Genomic DNA, 19,488 nt, shown 5'->3' with positions numbered 1-19,488 from the left:
AGCCAGGTCTCAGGGACTGGGTGATTCCTTGGGCGTGGGCCCTATCACCAGCACACTGCCACTTCTCTCAGGGGAGGGTCCCCCCTTGGTTATTGAGAGGGCCCAGGAAGCACTTGGCAAAGCCTGGGGGGAGGCCCTCCTAGAGCAAGGGCTTTCTGGAGCCTTGGTGTGTCCAATCCCCAGTGGGGCCTGTTGGTAAAATGCAGTGGCTCAAGTGGAGGGCAGCAAATGTCTCCATGATTTGAAGCCCCAGCCCCTTTGCGGATATGAGTTCCTCACGCTCCCTGGGTTTGGGGGACAGAGGAGCAGCACAGGTTCGCAAGGCTTGCATATGTGCTTTCGTATCTGCACTAGCTGGCCCAGGCCACACAGACCCTACAAGGTCTGAATTTTTCACTCAGCCTTCATGGGGGGAGGCTGTCACTTGCCCAGCAAGTTGTCCATGGAGGAGGGATTCAAACCTGGGTCCCTCAGTTCCAGAGCAAGACCTCTTCCCAGGGTGGCAAGGGTGGGACCAAGGCCCTGAGGGGACACACTGGGAGCCAGACTCAGAGGGTGAGGTTCAGGATGCAGGGTCCTCGGTGCCACCAGCCTTGCCTTCTCTTTCCACCCAGATCTACCCCAACGAGAGACACAGCATCCGCTGCCCCGAGTCCGGTGAGCACTATGAAGTCACACTGCTGCACTTTCTTCAGGAACACCTCTGAGCCCGGGGCTGCCTCGGGAGGGGCCTGCACAGTCAGAGCACAAGTGGCTCCACAGCCGCCATCGCGCATGCAGGGTGCAGGAGGGACCGAGTGGCCTCGCAGGCCCCGCACCGCACCTCCTCCCACCAGCCCGCGGGACTGCCCGCCCCGGGAGCCACCACCTTCACCCCCACACCTTTGATCGTTTTTGTTCATGCTCCTGGGTTTTCTGCCTGCTGCTTCAGGGTTGCCAGGATGGAGCGCTGAGGCCAGTGTCCACAAAGCACTTCCTCAAGCCATCCCACTGCTCCCCATTGTCTGGAAGCCTCAACTCCACTGAATGTGGAGGCCTGAAGAGACTCCAAGAAGCCTGGCCTTTGCACTGCTCGCCCCGGGGGCAGGGTGGGGTGGGGGTGGCCAGGCCTAGGCTCAGCCCAGCCAGCGGTGCAGAAGCATGTGGTTGCCTGTCCTCCCCACCCGCGCCCACTTGTGTTTTTTTTTTTTGTTGGGGTGTGGGAGGGGCGTTTTTCTTTATTATTTAAAAGACAGAAAGCTAGGGGTGCCTAAATCTAGAATCTGGGTCTGCCGCCGGCCGCTGGTTTCACCCCAGCCAGCACCCGAGACAGGAGCTGTGCACCCAGCAGACCGCAAGTGTGCAGGGGAGCGGGCAGCCCTCCGGCCCGGCTCTCCCTCAGCTTTCAGGCAGGCTCTGAAACGTGACCGGCTGGGGCTCTGCTGGCCAGCGGCTGCTGCCCCTTCTCCAGCCGGGCCATCTGGTCCCACGTTTCTGCCTGGCCCGCACTAACCGGGCTTCCAGGGTTGGGAGTGGAACCCTCCCCGCCTCAGGGTTATCCTTATTCTTCCTTTCCCTCCCGCCAAGAGTTCTGCCAGGGGCGGGTTAAAAAAAAAAAAAAAGAAAACCCAACAACAAAAAAATCCCACCAGAGAGCCGAACCACCTCTACATATTATGGAAAGAAAATATTTTTGTCAATTCTTATTCTTTTATAATTATGCGTGTAAGAAGTAGACACATTAAACAATTCCAGATGGAAGCATTGCCACCTGCCTGAGGTTCCTTCTAAGCTAAACTCCCCGGGGCTGGTGATGGGGGTTCCGTGGGTGGGCAGGGAAGTCCCAGGAGGGAGCTGAGCCAAGGGCAGGGCAGTCTTGGCAGTGGTAGGAGAGGGGTTGCTTGCTCAGCCTTGCTGCCCTGGCACAAAACAGCAGGGGGTCCCATGCCACGGCTGGAAGATGCCCAAAGGACAGTCTCAGAGGTCCTGAGGCAGCTCGTGGGTGCCACTGAGGGACCCAGCCCAGGCTGTCGTGGGCAGCCTGGCCCTGACTTCCTTTTGCACCTTTCCTTATCCAGAGGCTTGATTCAGTGGTTGGAGCATCAGGACACACCGACAAGTCAGGGCAGGGTGCAGACTCTTCAAGTCTGTCTCAACAGCTGAGAGATGAGACTGGAGACCCTGCCCGAGCTGAGGGCACTCATGGTACTTGAGTTTCTAATGGCACAATGACCTTGGCCCCAGGGCCATCACCCACTCCATCCTTTGTGAAGGTCCACTTTTATATTTAATGGCTTAAAGAATAAAACAGGGACTTCCCTGGGTGGTCCAGTGGTTAAGAAACCATGCATCCACTGCAGGGGGCACAAGTTCCATCCTTCGATGGGGAAGTTCCACATGCCGCAGTGTGGCCAAAAATAAACCAGTACAAAAGGGTATAGAGAGGAAAACGATGCCCTCCCCACCTCCGGGGGCGGTAACCCCTCCCCAGTCTCTCGTTAGAAAAAGAAAATGTTATTTTCGGCTGTGCTGGGTCTTCGTTTATGTGCTCAGGGTGTCTCTAGTTGTGGCAAGCAATGGCTCCTCTAGTTGCAGTGGCTTCTCTTGTGGAGCATGGGCTCTAGAACATGCAGGCTTATGTAATGTTGGCAGCACCTGGGCTCAGCAGTTTTGGCTCACAGGCTTAGCTGTCCCATGTTATGTGGAATCTTCCCGGACCAGGGATTGAACCTGTGTCACCTGCATTGGCAGGCAAATTCTTAACCGCTGGACCATAGGGAAGTCCCCCAGTCTCTCTTTTTAATACCTGCCTTCTGTTTTGCTCTGGGAATGCCATAATTTATTTTGCCAGACACTTATCAAGGGATAAGGTTATTCTGGGCTTTTTGTATAAATCAGGGGTCAACAGACTTTGTCAAGGACCAGAGAGTAAATATTTCAGGGTTTGTGGGCCAGTTAGTCTCCATTCCAACTGCTCAGCTCTGGCCCTTGCAACTCAAAAGTAGCCAAGGGTAATGTATAATGTATACATTATAATGTATAATTATAATGTATAAATGAGTGGATGTGGCTGTGTGACAATAAAACTTTATTTACAAAGTCACACAGCTGGCCAAATTTGGCCACAAGTTGTCAATGACCAACCTCTGCTATAAAAGATCCTGCAACAAACAGCCTTGTACATGTTTTGGGCATGTCTGAATTTATAGGATAATTTCCTAGAATTATCAAAAGGCATATTCATTTTTAATTTTGAACAATATTGCAATATTGCCTTCTAAGGAGAATGCCTCCATGTACACACCTCCTGGTGAAATGTGCCCCTTGCTCCATTCCTTCAGTGTTGCTCTTGTTCAGTCGCCAAGTCATGTCTGACTCTTTGTGATCCCATGGACTGCAGTATGTCAGGCTTCCCTGTCCTTCACTATCTCCTGGAGTTTACCCAAGTTCATGTCCATTGAGTCAATGATGCCATCCAACCATCCATCCAATGATGCCATCCTCTATCATCCCTTTCTCCCTTTGCCTTCAATGTTTCCCAGCATCAGAGGCTTTTCCAGTGCGTCGGCTGGAAAAGGTGGCCAAAGTATTGGGACTTTAGCCTCAATATCAGTCATTCCAGTGAATATCAGGGTTGATTTCCTTTAGGATTGACTGGTTCGATCTCCTTGCGGTCCAAGGGACTCTCGAGTCTTCAGTACCACCTGTTATTTTTGAAAAGCTTAGGGAGTGAAACACAGCAGCTCACTGTACTCTGAACTCATATTTCTGTGTGTATGAATATTTTCATGCTTTAAGGCACTTGTTTACTGCTAATTATTTGCCAACTTTTTAAATTTCTTTTTGGCTTGCAGGATCTTAGTTCCCCAACCAGGAATGGAATCCAAGCCCTTGATTCCTAACCACTGGACCACCAGGGAATTCCTTGCCCACCTTTTGATATGTTGGCCTCATTCATTTGTAGACCCTCTTTATATGTGAAGGAAATAAGTGCATTGTCATACATGTTGCAACCTGAACAATGTTGCTGATTTTAAAATGTTTGATGGGTAGGAAGCTCAGCCAATGAATGCTAAGAATCATCTCAGGAATAAGAATATATCTTGCCTGTAATCCACTGTGGAAGTGGAGAGGCAACTAATCACAGGTCACAGAATGACAGAAGTTGATGAGAAAAGAGTCACTAGAGTTGCCCAGGAGGCTTGGCAATTGGCAACCCACAACCATCTCAAGCAGAAACTTTTTTTTTGGGTGGGGGGAGCTGCCTTGTGACATGCTGGATCCTAGTTCCCTGACCAAGGATCAAACAAGTGCCCCCTGCAGTGTAAACATGCTCTGGACCACCAGGAAAGTTCCTGTTTGTTTGTTTTAAATTAACCACAGACACATAAGAAGTTGCAAAAACAGTGTGGAGTCTCGTGTACTCTCACCCAGCGTACATCTTACCTAACCCTAATACACTGTCATGCCAGGAACATGATGTGAATACAACGCAATGAACTAAACTCTAGACCTTATTCAGATTTTATCAGCTTTCACAGGCACTCATATGTGTGTAGTTCTATTCCACTCTGTCACCTGTACAGATTCCTAGAACCACCACCACAGTCAAAATACAGAGCTGTTGGGAACTTCCTTGGTGGTCAGTCTGTTGGTTAAGACTGAGCTTCCACTTGAAGCGACCCAGGTTTGATCCCTGGGCCAGAGAACTAGGATCCCATATGTCTCATGGCAGGGGAAAAAAAAAAATATATATATATATATATATATATATATACACACACATACATACAGAGCGGTTAATTCACCACAAGGGAGTTCCTTCACACTCTATGATGTCCACACCCACCCTGTTTATGGTGTCCTGACCATGGAGACAGAAGCCGTGGTAGTTGTTACCAAATATTTTTTGACTGCTAGATTTCATGTCATGATTAAATAGCAGAATCTTGGGAATGATGGTTTTTCTCTTTAAATCCCTTAAGTTTTTTGTTTGTTCCTATTTTGGTTTTTGTTTTACAGGCAAAAAGGAAAAACAGAAACAAGAGGCTGGGGTTCAGTCTGAGAAGAAAACACACATACACACACCTACCCCTCTTGAGTAGGAAACTCAAAACCACTCACAACCAAATACCTTGTCAGCTACAGCATTTGGCCACTAATTGAATCCTTCATACGGACCCACTGAAGGTCAAACACGGGAAGTAGGGAAATGGAGACATAAAAAGAACTGTGCTGTGTGAAAACACCAAATAGTCTGCCGTCCTCCGATTTATGGAGCCAATTCCTAACAGGTCCACGGCAGCCGACTGCAAAGAGGGAAGCATTTCTTAACAGGAGCAAGTACCCCCTACTCAGAACAGGCTGTAAGAAATAAATGTGTTGTTTAAGCCAGCCTGTCTGCTTAAGATATTGTTATAACAACCCAGACTAAGGCAAGGATCCAATCCTAGATCCCAGTTGCCTTTCGACGTCTTAGTCTCCTCATTCTGTGATGGTTCCTCAGCCTTTGTCTTTCGTAACATTTTTAAAGAGAACTGCCAGCTACCTAGGTAGAACATGCTTCAACTTGGGTTTCTCTGGTATCTGCTCTATCAGATTAAGGCCGTGCATTTTGCACAGAAATTCCAAGGAGATGCCACTCAGAATGTCCTCTGTATCCCGTGGTGACTCCATGAAGTCACTGTCTTTTTTTAACGACGTTGACTTTGCTCAGTGGGCTAAAGATGGTGTCACCCCTATAAAATTACTTACTTTTCTCTTTGTAACTGTTATGTATCTCGGGGGGGGAATACTTTGAGATAATGCAAAAATCCTCTTCCCCACCAGTTTTTAGCATGGATCCACGAATCTTGGAGTAACAATCAGAGTTGTTTGCTCAATGGTGATCTTCCATTTCCCTCATTCTGCCTACATGTATTAACCTGAATTTCAGTGGTGCTCCTTTATATCCTTCATTCGTTGTACACGTACTAACTAGAAGAGTTGAAGGGTCAGTCACTTGGCTAGTGAGGGACAAATGGACCCCAAACCAAGAAACCTTATTCCAATTCCTTCAGCCCCAGAACGCTCCTGGGACTTCCAAGCCCCGCCCCAAGATGGCAGCCCGGGTAGGAGGGGCGGGGCCTTTCGGATCACGTGGTCGCGCCCGACGCCGACGTGGCCTCCGCCAGACTCCCTACGTGTCCCTCGCCGCGCTCCGTCCGCCGTTCCTGCCCCCGCGAACCTGATTCCAAGATGGCAGCGCCCAGCGGAAGAAGGAATGGCAGCGGCGGCGCGAACTTGTGGGTCTCGCTGCTCCTGGCGGCCGCGGCGCTGAGGCCGGTGGAGACGGTGTCCGAGCCCACGACGGTGGCGTTTGACGTGCGGCCTGGCGGCGTGGTGCATTCTTTCTCCCAGAACGTGGGCCCTGGGGTAAGTACCTCAGACACCCCGGGGGCTTGAGGAATGGTGCTAGCCGGGGCATGGCCTGGGGAGGGGGAGCTGACCGGCGGGGTCGGGGGCGGGACCGGGGGGCGGCCCCGGCGTGGGCAGGGCCTGAGGGTAGGAGGCGGGACTTGGATTAAGAGGAGGTGAGGCTCCTGGGGGCTGGCTTCTTTGAGGGGGCTGAGTCTCTAGCCTCAGTCCGTAACTCATCTCACTTGCCCATCGTGCCCAAGCAGCCCCATCCCTCAGACTGAAGTGTTGTTCTGCAGTCGCTCAGTTGTGTCCGAGTCTCCGACCCCATGGACTGCAACACACCAGGCTTCCCTTTCCTGCACTATCTCCCCGAGTTTGCTCAAACTCGTGTCCATTGAGTCAGTGATGCTATCCAACCATCTCGTCGTCTGTCGCCCCCTTCTCCTCCTGCCTTCTATCTTTCCCAGCATCAGGATCTTTTCTTATGAGTCGGCTCTTCACATCAGTTGGTCAAAGTACTGGAGCTTCAGCTTCAGTGTCAGTCATTCGTTCTTCCAATGAGTATTCGGAGTTGATTTCCTTCAGGATTGTCTGGTTTAGACTCAAGTGAGCCCCTCCTTATTGGAGGGCAGGATGGGCCCAGAGGTAGGGAGAGGAGAGCTGGAGGCCCAGGGGCATATGCTTCCAGACCCCACAGAAAGTCGTTCTGCCTCCGCTCTGACCAGGAAGGAAGTGGACAGATGTTGCTTTTCCTTCCATTGCACAAGGTCCCCCATCTTTTTCATTGAAATCTGAGGCCAGACCCTCCTTATCTAGAGGCAGCAGGCCTAGGTCTAGTCTAGCCCATCCTCAGCTTGTTGGAGAAATTGCTTCCTCTCTCAGTCCCTCTTTCCAGTCTAACAATGATATCAATAGTCACTATTTGTTTATTTCTTTCTTATAACCTGATATTTTGCTAGATTCTTTATGTGAGGCCCATTTTCCAGGTGAAGAAACAGAAAGCTTTGCCCTTGCCCAAGGCCCACAGCGGAGCAGAGATGTGGACACAGGGACCCCAGGGGTCCCTAATTCCAGATTTCATGTTCCTAAATGGGTGGGTGCTGGAAGAGATGTGATCTCCCCCTTCTAGAAGCCACATGGGTTGTTTGTCCAGAGCCAGGAGATCCCCAAGCGGGGAGGCTGGTGGGGGAGTTTCAGGCCTCCAAGGACATCGGCCTCCAGGGACATCAGCCAGAAGGCTCTGACTCTACCTCCTCCCCCTAAGTGTAGATACTCAAAAGCAGGATCTTGATTCTGGATCTCAGAGGGACATTCAGAGACCCTGAAGCTCCAGCGCTAACAATTATCTACTACCGAGACGTTTTTTCCTTCCATTCTCTAGGACAAATACACCTGTGTGTTCACCTATGCATCTCAAGGAGGGACCAATGAGGTGAGTTGTTCAAAACTCCATGTAGTTTAGTATGATAGCATCCATTGTCATACAGACATGCTATCTAGAGGACACTGGACTATTCTTGCCTAAGCGATAAAAGACAGTGCTCAAGTCCAATGGTGATGGCAGATTCTACTCATAATTCCATAGAGTGAACAGACATATGGACAGAAAGAGGGATGTGAGACCTGAATCTGCCTTTCTCACGAGCCTCCCTTAGCAGTATCGTGTTCATCTGTGCTGAGTAACACAGACTGAGCAGCTTAAAACAGTGCCCAATTATTATTGCATCATTATTTTTTTTTTTTCAATTATTTGGCTACCGTGGGTCTTTGTCGGGGCATGTGGGCTTCTCTAATTGTGGTGTATGGACTCTGGAGCACGAGGGCTCAGTAGTTGTGGCACGAGGGCTTAGTTACAGTATGTGAGATCTTAGTTCCCCAACCTGGGATAGAACCCAGGCTCCCTGCGTTGGGAGCATAGTCTTATCCACTGGACCTCAGAGGAAGTCCCTGTCCCATGGTTCTAAAGGTCAGAAGTCCCTGTCAGCTCAGCTGGATGCTTCACAAAACCAAGATCAAGGTGTCAGCCCGCCTGGGCTCTCACCTGCAGGCTCTGGAGAGAACCCTCTTCCAGACTGATTCAAGTTGTTGGCAGAACCTGGTTCCTTTCGGTGTGTGACTGAGGTCCTCAGTTCCTTGCTGGCTGGTTTCTCCAGCTGATGGCAGAAGATGGAGTGAGAGAGATTGGAAGCACAAGACAGGTATAGTGCACCACAGCTGACTTTGAGGAGGTAGGATGTGTGGCCTCTAGAAGCTCAGAGCAGCCCCTGGCTGGTAGCAGGGAAATCAGGGCTTCAGCCCTCCAGTCACAAGGAACTGAACCCCACCACAACCAGGTGCGTCGGAAGAGGACCCTAATCTCCAGATCTCTAGCTGGGAATGCAGTCTGGCTTCCAATCTTATTTCATTTATTTCATTGACCGGGCCATGCAGCACATGGGATCTCAGTTCCCCAACCAGGGATCAAACCCACGTCCCCTGGATTGCAAGGCAGAGTCTTAACCACTGGACCACCAGGGAAGCCCCTGGCTGACACTCTGATTTAGCTTGTGAGACTGAACAAACAACGCAGCCCTGCTACGCCCAGATTTCTGACCTACAGAACTGTAAGCCAATGAATGGGTGTCGCTTTCAAGCTATTAAATCTGTGGTAATTCTTCACATAATGTAGTGAGTTGAATGAGGTCCTCCAAAAAAGATGTGTCCACATCTTACTTCCTAGAACCTGTGAATTTAGACAATGTCTAAATGTCCTCCAGTATCTGCTAGAGGACAAAATTACCCCCAGGCGAAAGCCACTGGGCAAGAATGATATGAAGTTGGGGCTTCCCTGGTGGTCCAGTGACTAAGACTCTGTGATCCAAATGCTGGAGACCTAGGTTCAATCTCTTGTCAGGGAACTAGATCCCACAAGCCCCAACTAAGACCCAGCGCAGCCAAATAAATAAATAGATAATTAAAATTAAAAAGTGACATGAAATCCACTTTCCTGATTTTGGATACATTCGATTTATAAATAAATGTCCCCCAGCAACAGAATTGTAATGAAATGTAGTGACCACCTGGTGACACCCTTCCCAGGGGAACCAAGAGTCGTTGCAGCCCTTCCCCCTGCCGCCAGGACCATGGGCATCCTGGGATTGTCCACCGCTCCCTCGGACACCTCCAGGCCTCGCTGCTTCTCTAAGCAGTCCAGTCCACTGTGGGGTGGTGACATGTGGTAGAACATTCTACCCCGGTCCATACCTCTTGGTAGAGCCATGCCCCTTCTTGGGCTCCTTCTCCTCATCAGTGCATTCCTTGCCTGTTTGGTTGTGAAAGTGAAACCGTCAGTTGCTCAGTCATGTCCAATTCTTTGCGACCCCATGGACTGTAACCTGCTAGGCTCCTCTGTCTGTGGAATTCTCCAGGCAAGAATATTGGCGTGGGTTGCTGTTTCCTTCTCCAGGGCATCTTCCCGACCCCTGGAACGAAACCAGGTTTCCTGCATTGCAGGCAGATTCTTTACTGTCCAAGCTACCGGGGAAGCCCATGGTTGTGTCCATGGTCAGTTCATAGGATAATAAAATCGTGATGTCCCCAACCACCTAGCAGTTTACCAGGCGCACCGAGCGGTGCTAAGCCAGGCACATGTCACGTTTCATCTTCAGAACCCTGGGAGGCTGTCATTACCCCACTTCGCACATGAGGACATGGCAGCCTCTGAGGCTGAGGACCCAGGCCCCCTCAACTGGAATGTGACCGAGGTCCCCAAGGTGCAGACCTTTGACTACTACCCTGAGGTGGGACACAGCCTGCATCACCAGCAGTGCCTCCCTGACAGGACCCTGCAGGTGGACAGTTCACGGGAGAGCCAGGCTCACTCTTGGGACAGCGGCTGGGTCACAGATTCTGAGCCAGCAACAGGCTCAGTTCTTCCATTTTGGATGAGGGAATTCTTCCCAAAGGAAATACCTCAGAGCAGACGTGTCCGGCATGACCTGTTCCAGCAGCACCAGCCAGAACTCTGGTCATCAGAGACTGCGGGCCACCAGCAGAGCATGGGAACACGACAGTGTGACCCACAGGCTCTCTGGCTGCTGGCCCACTGCCCCGGTGGCAGGAAACAGCCCACTGGATCCTCTGTATCTGCCTGTTAGAAATGAGAACTTACGTCCACACAAAGCTCACACGTGACTGTTCAGAGCAGCATGATTTGCCATAGCCAACAAGTGGAAGCCACCCAAGTGTCCCTCAACAGGTGATGAATGAACACAGCGTGGTCCCTCACACACAGGAGCATCACTCAGCAATGGAAAGGGGTGAGGCCCAGACACTCGCTACCACGTGGACAGATCCTGAGAACACGATGCTCAGTGAGAGAAGCAGGCACAGGAGGGCACACAGGGTGTGACTCCACTGGTGGGAAACGTCCAGAACAGGCCGATCCACAGACACAGTGGTTTCCTGGTTGTCAGGGCCTGGGGGAGTGAGTGCGGGTGACTGCTCATGGGTTTAGGACTTCTTTGGGGGATGGTGAGAATTGGATAGGGGTTTCTTTTGTGTCTCAAACAGCAAAGAATCTGCCTGCAATGCAGGAGACCCGGGTTCGATCCCTGGGCAGGAAGATCCCCGGGAAAAGAGAGTGGCTATACAGGTGATGGTTGCACAGCTTTGAAAGTACAAGGAAACACTGAAGTGTCCAATTAAAAAGAGCATATTGTGTATTATATAAACTGTTTTTCAATAAAGCTGTTAAAGGTGAGTGAACTGTTGATACACATGCAACCACTCAGATTAATCAGACATGTGTTAGGTGGAGTCAGACTGACCGACTCAGGAGATCGTGGCCTGTGTGATTCCGCTCAGGCGGCGTTGTGCAAAGGCACAGCTATGAGGACAGAGCAGATGAGTGATGCCTGGGGATTTGCAGGAAGGGAATGACTGCACAGGGATGGTGAATAGACAGCTGGGGAGACAGAACTGACTTGTGTCGCAGTTGGGTAACTCAGAACAGACACAGTGACTTCCCTGGTGGTCCTGGTTAAGACTTCACCTTCCAATACAGGGGGTGAGTGTTCAATCCCTGGTTGAGGAACTAAGATCCCACATGCCTCCTGACCAAAAAACCAAAACATAAAACAAAAGCAATATTGTAACAAATTCAATAAAGACTTTAAAAATAGTCTGCATCCAAAAATCTTAAAAAAATACACAAATGGGCCCATTTCACCATCTGTTACTTATCAGTATATCTTAATGAAAAACAATAGCGGTGACCATTTGGGCACTTAGGCCCTGATCTCCCCAGCCTTCCGGGGAAGGTCACAGAGGCTCTGTCTGAACGGGCTGCCTCAAAACACACCCTCATGTGAGTATCTGATGCCAAAATGTGAGCCTCACCAAGGGCACCTACCGCCCACCCTAGCCTGCAGCCTCAAGGCCACAGTCAAGTTCATTTAACAAACAACTCAGAGGGAGGTTGGCCATATTGCTAAGAAATGCTTGGTTTTAATTTAGTTTGCTTTCATAGTCTTAAAAAAAATGCTTAAAGATTTGCCTGTCATGGAACTTTTAAGAGCTATAGAACACCATCCCAGAGATATTTCACAGCATAAAACTGTGAGCCCTTGAAACTGTGGGCAGGAGTTTTTTTCCTGTTTTGTCCAGTTTTATTTTTTGGCCACACTGTGCAGCATGTGGGTTCTTAGTTCGCCGACCAGAGATCAAATCCACGCCCCCCTGCGGTAGAAGTGCAGAGTCTTAACCACTGGACCCCCTGGGAAGTCCCAGTAGTTTTTAAATAGAAAATGAATATATGAGTCCACTTGCCTTGCCTGTCCCACCTAAGTGATTGGCTTCGGCCTTCATGCTGCAGGCAGGAGGCTTCTAAGTGACCATTTATTCCCATCATAATTAACATAAAAACGGCCTTGTTTTTACTAGTGGAAAAGCTGTAGTATTAAAACAGCTTATCAGCAATTGGAATCCATCTTTTCTCTTTCAGAAAGATAAGACACTCTCATTTTACTAGTCAAGCTCAGAAACACCTCAGGCCACCAGACCTTGCATTTGGCCAACTTTTCGGAGGCCCTGAAAATGAGAATAAACTGGTAGTGGTGTGTTTTGGAACCATCTTAAAGTATGATCCTAGTTCCCTGACCAGGGGTCGAACCTGTGCCCCTGCAGTGGAAGCACAAAGACCTAACTACTGGTCCACCAGGCAAGTCCCTAAAGTATTATTTTCTTAATTTAATTTTTTAAAAAAGCTAATACGTGTCATTCAGAAAGAGAAAAAAAAAAAAACCATGAAAAGCTCTCCAGCACCTTCCATCTGCCCAGCCCCCACCACGTCCTGTGTGTCACCATGGTTATTGCAGTCTTGCATCTTCTCTAAGAACTGCTCTGCACTTACACAAGCAAGCAGGAGGATATTGTCTTTCCTTCTTTTATTTTTCCCAACAGACTTTATTTTTTACAGCAAAATTGAGCAGGAGGCACAGGGATTTCCTGTATCCCTGTCCCCCCACCATCATCCCTGATCACGTGGATTTGTGAGGGTCAGTGAACCTGCACTGACACATCAGCACCCCAAGTCTAGAGTTGACATCGGGGTTCACTCCCGGTGCGGTGCAGGCTGTGTACCATGTGAGGCTGTGTGTCCTGGGTTGACCTGTCTGTCCTCTCTCCCCAGAAGTGGCAGATGAGTCTGGGGACCAGCGAAGACCACCAGCACTTCACCTGCACCATCTGGAGGTAAGCCAGGGTCCTGGGGGTGGGATTACCCCCTCCTCAGATGAGGCACCTTTGCTCTAGGCAGCCCACAGGCTGACAGAGTCCTGCGGCCCTCCAGGGTGGGGAGAGCTCCCTGGGAGGGCTCCCCAGGAGATCACCTTGACACTGAGGCTGAGAAGGGGTTGAGGGGGCAGGAGGCAGGGGCTGCAGCCCCCGGGAGAGGGGTCGGGCTCCCCAGACACTGCCCCCTTCTTCTTCACCCTCAGTTACATTCATCATTCAAGGGCTTAATCTCCTGCCCTGGGGCTGACACCATGCCCACCCTTCTTGTAACCCCACGGCCTGGAGCCCAGCTCGAGGAGCCTGAGAAGGAGGCGGTCAGCCCCCTGATGGGGAGGAGGGTCTACAGTGTCATCGGATCCTGGCCCTTCTCCTCTGGGCCCTGTGGCCTGGAATGGATCACCTGAGCAGAACTGATTTTTTTTTTAGCTGTGTTGGGTCTCAGTTTCTGCATGTAGGATCTTTGCTGCGGTGCAGGGGCTTCTCTTCTTGTGGCACACAGGCTTGGTAGTTGCATGACGGCTCAGTTGCTCCATGGCATGTGGGGTCGAACTGGCATCCCCTGCATTGGCGGGTGGATTCTTACTCACTGGACTGCCAGAGAGGTCCCGTAGAACCAATTTCTCAAGCATTGACACGTGTCCAACACAGCAGAAGTCCCAGCCACGCTCTCACTGTCAGGGACCGGAGTCAATCCAGGGGACAGATCAAGAAATGGGATATGATAGAGAGCAGAGAGGGTGACATTTAATCAAAGAAAACGCGTGCTGGCCTCGGTGCGGTCCCCGTCTCCTGCGAGATACCTTACACACAGCAGCAGTACCCCACTCCAGGGTACCGAGTAGTGTGAGGGTGGGAGCCTCATGTCCTCAACACGCCACCACCAGCCCTGTTGAGACCCTATCTGTGCCCCTTCCTGGCCTCAGAGGGAAGCATCTAGAGGAGAGGAGCCGGGGTGGGGCCCCCTCGTTACAGGTTAGTCATCCAAGCTGCATCCCCCTGCCTGTAGACCATCATCTCACATGGGCTTGGGAGTGCCAGCCCTCCAGCTGGGCACAGACTTGGGCCACACAGGCCCAGAGCAGGGTCCTCATCCTGCAGCCTCTTAGTTGACCCACCCAGCAGCAGCTCTTAGGGACACACTCAGCTGTAGACACCCTCCTCTGCTACCTAGTTAACCCCTGTACTCTCACCCTTTGGGCATGTTGCCCCGCCCCGCCCCCACTGCAAACCTGGGATGTTGTCCAGGGGATGACAAGTGTTCAGCAAATGGATGCAAGTGTTCCTGTCCTCAAACAGCTCCTGTGCAGAAAGGGAAGAGGCGTGTCCATCGTGGAGCTGGAAGAATGTTCTGGCAAAGAGCAGATCATGTTGAGGGCACCCAGTCTGTCCTTCCCCAAAATGGAATCCCCAAATAGATTCTTAGGGAGCGGGGGACACGTAGCCCCAGGCTGATCTGTCTCCCAACCTTTCTTCGCAGGCCCCAGGGCAAGTCCTACCTGTACTTCACGCAGTTCAAGGCAGAGGTGCGGGGTGCCGAGATCGAGTACGGCATGGCCTACGTGAGTGTCGCCCAGACTGGGGGCTGCCTGGCTGGCCCACCATGGACTGTGCCTTGAAGACCCCCAGGTGGGGGGTGGGGAGGCGGCAATAATGAGGAGATGGATACCAAGCCCTTAGAGGGAGGCCTGGGGGTCGCAGGTTGCAGTACCCAGAGGGGATCCCAGTTGGCCCCTAGAGACCAGTCTTCCTCCAGTAAGGCTTTACCAGCCTCCCGCTTACGTCCCCTGCTGGCCAAGCTGGCAGGAAGTCAGGAGGCAGGGGGGCTCAGATCTGGGGATGGGGCGGAAGTGGGCCCAGAGGGCAGGCTCACTGGTATTGGGAGGGCCCCACGTCCTTTGGCCCCAGTGAGCTGTGGTTCACGGCTCAGCCAGCACCTTCCGCCATGCTCCTGACCCACACAACCCCCTTCAGAGCCCGGCCACTCTGCAGAGCCCATGACTGCTTCTGCATCCGAGTTGGGAATAGTTTGAAAACCACTTTATCAGCCCAAGAAGCAGAACCAACAAGAGACAGACATGAGAGATTCACTGTAGGAACTGGCTTCTGCTGTGGGGGCCTGGCTGTTGGCGGGGATTCGTCCAGGGGAGCCTCAGCTCTTCCCCTAGGCATCCCCAGAGCATCAAGGACCGTCTCTTTGACTTAAAGTTAGCTCAGGATGAACCTCTGTCACAGCAGTGCCCCCCGCCCCAGCAGCCGCCACCAGGGTCTGATTGCCTAATGCTACCACGGCTCCTTCCAGTTGACACATCAGACTGACCATCAGTCTGTTAACTCATCACTCTCTTGGGTCTCTTCTCACTTTGCATGCATTCATGCTCAGTCACGTCCAAATCTTTTGGAACCCCATGGACTATAGCCTGCCAGGCCCCTCTCTGTCCATGAGGAGTCTCCAGGCAAGAATACTGGAGTGGGTTGCCATACCCTCCTCCAGGGGATCTTTCCGACCCAGGGAATTGAACCCACATCTCTTACCTCTCCTGCATTGGCAGGTGGAGTCTTTAACACTCCACCACCTGGGAAACTCCACTTCTTAAAGAACAGGTGCCTGGCAGGCTACAGTCTATGGTGTCGCAAGAGTCAGACACGACTTAGTGACTAAACAACCACAAAATTGTGTCTAAAGTAATCTATTCTTACTATAAAACTCCATTATTCTAACTGATCTGAGAAAGACACAGTTCTGATTTTTAAAAATTACATTCAAGAGACTGCCATGCTTGTATGCCATTTCCATACATCAGCTAAAGGGAAAAACTGAATTAGATGCCTCCCTCCTTGGATTTGCAGCAAGGCATGAGGTTTGAAGCCAGTTGATGATCTCGTAAGTGGATTAACCCGCCACTTCCACCGGATTCTCTTTTCTGTGCTTAAAAAAGCATCTCAAGTCTGTCATCTCTGCTGCTCCAGGAAGCAAACCGAGCCGTGTTCTTTCCTGATTAGAAAAGTTTCCACTTGTTCTCTTTCAGTCGAAAGCTGCTTTTGAGAAAGAGAGTGACGTTCCATTGAAAAATGAGGAGTTTGAGGTGACCAAAACAGCAGGTAGGTGGAGGGGTTTGTGGGGCTGGAAACCAGGTTCTCTAGCAGGGAAGGTGAGAGAGGGGACAAGACCCCCATGAGGGGTCGATCCAGGGACCACTGGTGAGAGGAGGCGGCTATCCCTCCTGTAAAAAGGGCCGTCTGGTAAATATTTTCGGTTTTAGGGGCAGACACCCCCCTTTGAAATAACTTGATCTGCCCCCGCAGGGCCAAGTCAGGCATGAACCACTAGTCAATCAATGCATGTGGGTGGCTGCATGCTAATAAGACCTTGTTTTGTGAACACTGACTTGTGAATGTCATACTACATTCCCATACCACAGGATGCCGTGTTCCCTTTGATTTCTGTTTATAAATGTAGAAGCCACTGCTCACAGGTGGCAGGCACGCTTGGCCCGTCCCTTGCAGAGAACAGAGGGTGTAAAAGTCTGCTCAGCTCCACAGTGGGGAATGGGGGAGGGGGCGTCCTGGGCCCTGTGACAGGTTCAGGCATCGAAGTTGGGACCTCATGTGCGCCGCATGACTGGAGAGGCAAGGGCGTCACATCCTGAGGCTCCGAGACCCCTGTGACCTCTGACCCCTGTTCAGCTACAGCCATGCAAGCCAAATGCAGAACAGAAAGAGTGGGTGCTAGACTTGGGGCTCGGAGGGGTGAGAGCAATGGGGGATGAGTGAGTGAGACAGTGGACATGGAGTTAAGCTGAGTCAGGGAGCCTGAGAGTCCTGAGGGACAGGGGAGAAGTGAGATGAGGAACCCATGTGGCCATGGTGTCACCAGGCAGCAAAGTGGAGAGTGGGAGGGGAGGGAATGTGGTGGTGTGATTGGGGGTTTTAGGAGGGCCTGGAAGGAGGCCTGCCCTGCCCACAGGTCCTCCAGGGAACAGGGCCTATTCAGAGTGGAGATCAAGGACAGAGGGGCCTGGGATGCTGGCAGACCCTGAGCCCCAGGGAGCACCAATGGGGAGGATAGACAGGGAATGGGAGGCAGGCTGGGGCTGCAGAGCAGGGCATGGCCAGACAAGTTTGCCAGGGCAAACTTCTGACCCCCAGCTGTTCTCAATGTGGCAGAAATAATCACAGCTTTTTCCACCTCAGCCTCTCCCGTGGCCTCTCGTTTCCCTCCAGTCAGGCCCTCGACTTCCCCACCTTTCCCTGTCCATCACCCATAAGCCTCTCAGGGCCAGGAGCCTATCCTTATGGAGTCCACTTGGAGGCCCCTCCACTGCCCTGCCCACATTGTTGCCCCCACCCCACCCCCCAGCTCAGGACCCAGAGGACTTGCAGAGGCGAGCGCCAACCCAGGGTCTCTTCCTTTGCAGTGTTCCACAGGCCTGGGGCCTTCAAGGCTGAGCTGTCCAAGCTGGTGATCGTGGCCAAGGCAACACGCAGTGAACTGTGACCTGAAGCCCCTCTGAGGGTAGCTTTTCCTCCTCTCTCCGCAAGGAGCTGGACCCCCAGAAGGCCCAGTACTTGTTTTCTAGGTTGGATGGGGGGGCTCTTGGTTTTCTGTCCCAGCTGATGTTGCCCTGTTTGGAGGACAGCTAAGGCCCCAGAATGGAGTCTGGAGGGCTAGGACTCACCTGGCTCCCACCTTCCCTCACCCTGAAGATTGTGGGTCTGAGACCCACTGCTCTTCTCATCAGAAGAGACATCAGAACACATGGCCAGGGGAACAGGGGGGCGTCTCCCTGGAATCATGGCTTTTGTGAAGCCAGGGCATCACCTCCTCCCCGCTGGGATCAGGCCAGGCTCCAGGATGTTCTGCGGGGGAGCCCCCAGCCGCCTGAGACCCCACACCAGCCGCCTTCTCACTCCCCAGGGGACCAACTTTCATACTGGGCAGCAATGAAATGTTCTTTCATATTTAAATAAATAAGACAACTAAAAAGCACCCACAGTCTTGGCATCCGGCGCTGGTGGCCTCCCCCCCGCCACCGGCTGGGCTTGCAGGGCTGGGATCCCCTACTTTCCTTTGCTGCTGAAGACGGGCGAACTGAGTCACCCCCGGGCAGAGGGAACCTCCTGGTAGGACTTTCCTGCAGGTGCAGATGTACTGGACCTGAGGCAGCCTCACCAAGGCTCACATGGCCTCACCTGTGGGGCCACTCCTAGCTGAAGGGGAATGCACCAGGGAAGACTGGCTCTTCTTTTTTTTTTGGCATGGCATGTGGGATCTTATTTTCCCAGCCAGGGATTGAACCAGCATCCCCTGCTTTGGATGTGTGGAGTCTTAACCACTGGACCACCAGGCAAGTTCCCAGACCATCTGTTCTGTGCCCTATAGTTGGCTCTGCTTATTTTTTTGGAAGCTGGATTGCAAACTCAGTGACTTAAAAAAAATAACAAAACACCCACAGGCAAACAAAAATAAATAAATGAAATCCCCAAATGCCTCAGCCAGTCCTAGCAGCAGGGCCTGGGAGTCTGACCCCCACTGGACTGTCTGCCTGGCCTCTGACCAGGAGGAAAGAAACCTGTGGCTGTGAATCGGGTCCTTGATGATCAGAATCACCGCATTGGGCTGGCTGAGGCCTCTCTGTGTCTGTCACTCACCTGGCCCGCCCCTCGTGCTGTTGAGGAGCCAGGCGCTGCTGGGACCCCGCCAGCCAGAGAAGAAGCCGCTGACCGAGGGCATGGGATCCAGCCCCAGGGCTCCAGCACTACTGGTGTAGGAGCCATTCCAAGGGAGGTGCAAGCAAGAAAAACAGCTGCACTCAGAACCAGCAATGACTGACAGCGACCTTGGGCCCACAGGACTTGAGGAAAGAACCAGCAGCCTCAGTGGTCAAGTGCGCATGACCTGTGCCATTTCGGGAGCACCTCTTTTGTTCAGTTGCTCAGTTATGTCTGACTCTTTGTGACTCCATGTTCCACAGCATGACAGGCTTCCCTGTTCTTCACCATCTCGTGGAGCTTGCTCAAACTCCTGTCCATTGATTCGGTGATGCCATCCAACCATCTCGTCCTCTGTCCTGTCGCCCCCTGGACAGTACAACAGAGCAGCTCTGGACGCACACAAGTCCTTGGGGACGCTCGCTTCACTGAGCACGGCACCCTGCAGGTCTCAACAGGGCCAGGAGACGCTTGCCTGGGGCTGCCTGCAGAAGCTAGGCAGCAGGACAGAGCCAGAGGCAATGGTGCTCCCTGGGCCTAAGCTACGTGAGGAGACCCCAGCCAAGAGGGGTACTGAGTTTTGTACGGTCAGTTGGGAATCACTTACCACTTCCACATCCTGGGTGC

The 19,488-nt window shown here is 52.0% G+C and overlaps 2 protein-coding genes across 4 annotated transcripts in view; both read left to right on the top strand.

Moving 5' to 3' along the window:
• The window catches only part of DPP9 (dipeptidyl peptidase 9), a 36,819-nt gene extending 35,072 nt beyond the window's left edge, over positions 1–1,747 (top strand). For all 3 annotated transcript variants that reach the window (XR_003511922.1, XM_027547321.1, XM_027547322.1), the window contains one exon: positions 615–1,747. Coding sequence is in view for 2 of the 3 variants with exons in the window: in XM_027547321.1 (XP_027403122.1) it covers positions 615–707 (93 nt within the window). In the remaining variant the exon portion in view is untranslated. The remainder of the gene's footprint in view (positions 1–614) is intronic.
• Positions 1,748–6,134: 4,387 nt separating this feature from the next.
• Positions 6,135–18,139, top strand: MYDGF (myeloid derived growth factor). The gene is made up of 6 exons (XM_027547319.1): positions 6,135–6,393; positions 7,760–7,810; positions 13,049–13,110; positions 14,630–14,711; positions 16,179–16,251; positions 17,568–18,139. Exons 1-6 carry the CDS (start codon positions 6,217–6,219, stop codon positions 17,645–17,647), a joined length of 525 nt encoding a protein of 174 aa, XP_027403120.1. The 5' UTR covers positions 6,135–6,216; the 3' UTR covers positions 17,648–18,139.
• The last annotated feature ends 1,349 nt before the right edge of the window (positions 18,140–19,488 follow it).

The sequence above is a fragment of the Bos indicus x Bos taurus genome, chromosome 7 (genome assembly GCF_003369695.1).
Source record: "Bos indicus x Bos taurus breed Angus x Brahman F1 hybrid chromosome 7, Bos_hybrid_MaternalHap_v2.0, whole genome shotgun sequence".
In the NCBI taxonomy this organism is placed as follows: Eukaryota; Metazoa; Chordata; class Mammalia; order Artiodactyla; family Bovidae; genus Bos; species Bos indicus x Bos taurus.
The sequence above is the reverse complement of the archived record's forward strand: the minus strand, read 5'-3'. Positions and strand labels throughout refer to the sequence as shown.

What these genes read in the sequence shown, in the direction of transcription:
- MYDGF (XM_027547319.1), top strand. Translation starts at nt 6,217, where the DNA reads ATGGCAGCGCCCAGCGGAAGAAGGAATGGCAGCGGCGGCGCGAACTTG. An exon ending in CTCAAGGAGGGACCAATGAG is followed by an intron (nt 7,811 to 13,048) that starts GTGAGTTGTTCA and finishes CTCTCTCCCCAG; the next exon opens with AAGTGGCAGATGAGTCTGGG. An exon ending in TGAGGTGACCAAAACAGCAG is followed by an intron (nt 16,252 to 17,567) that starts GTAGGTGGAGGG and finishes CTTCCTTTGCAG; the next exon opens with TGTTCCACAGGCCTGGGGCC.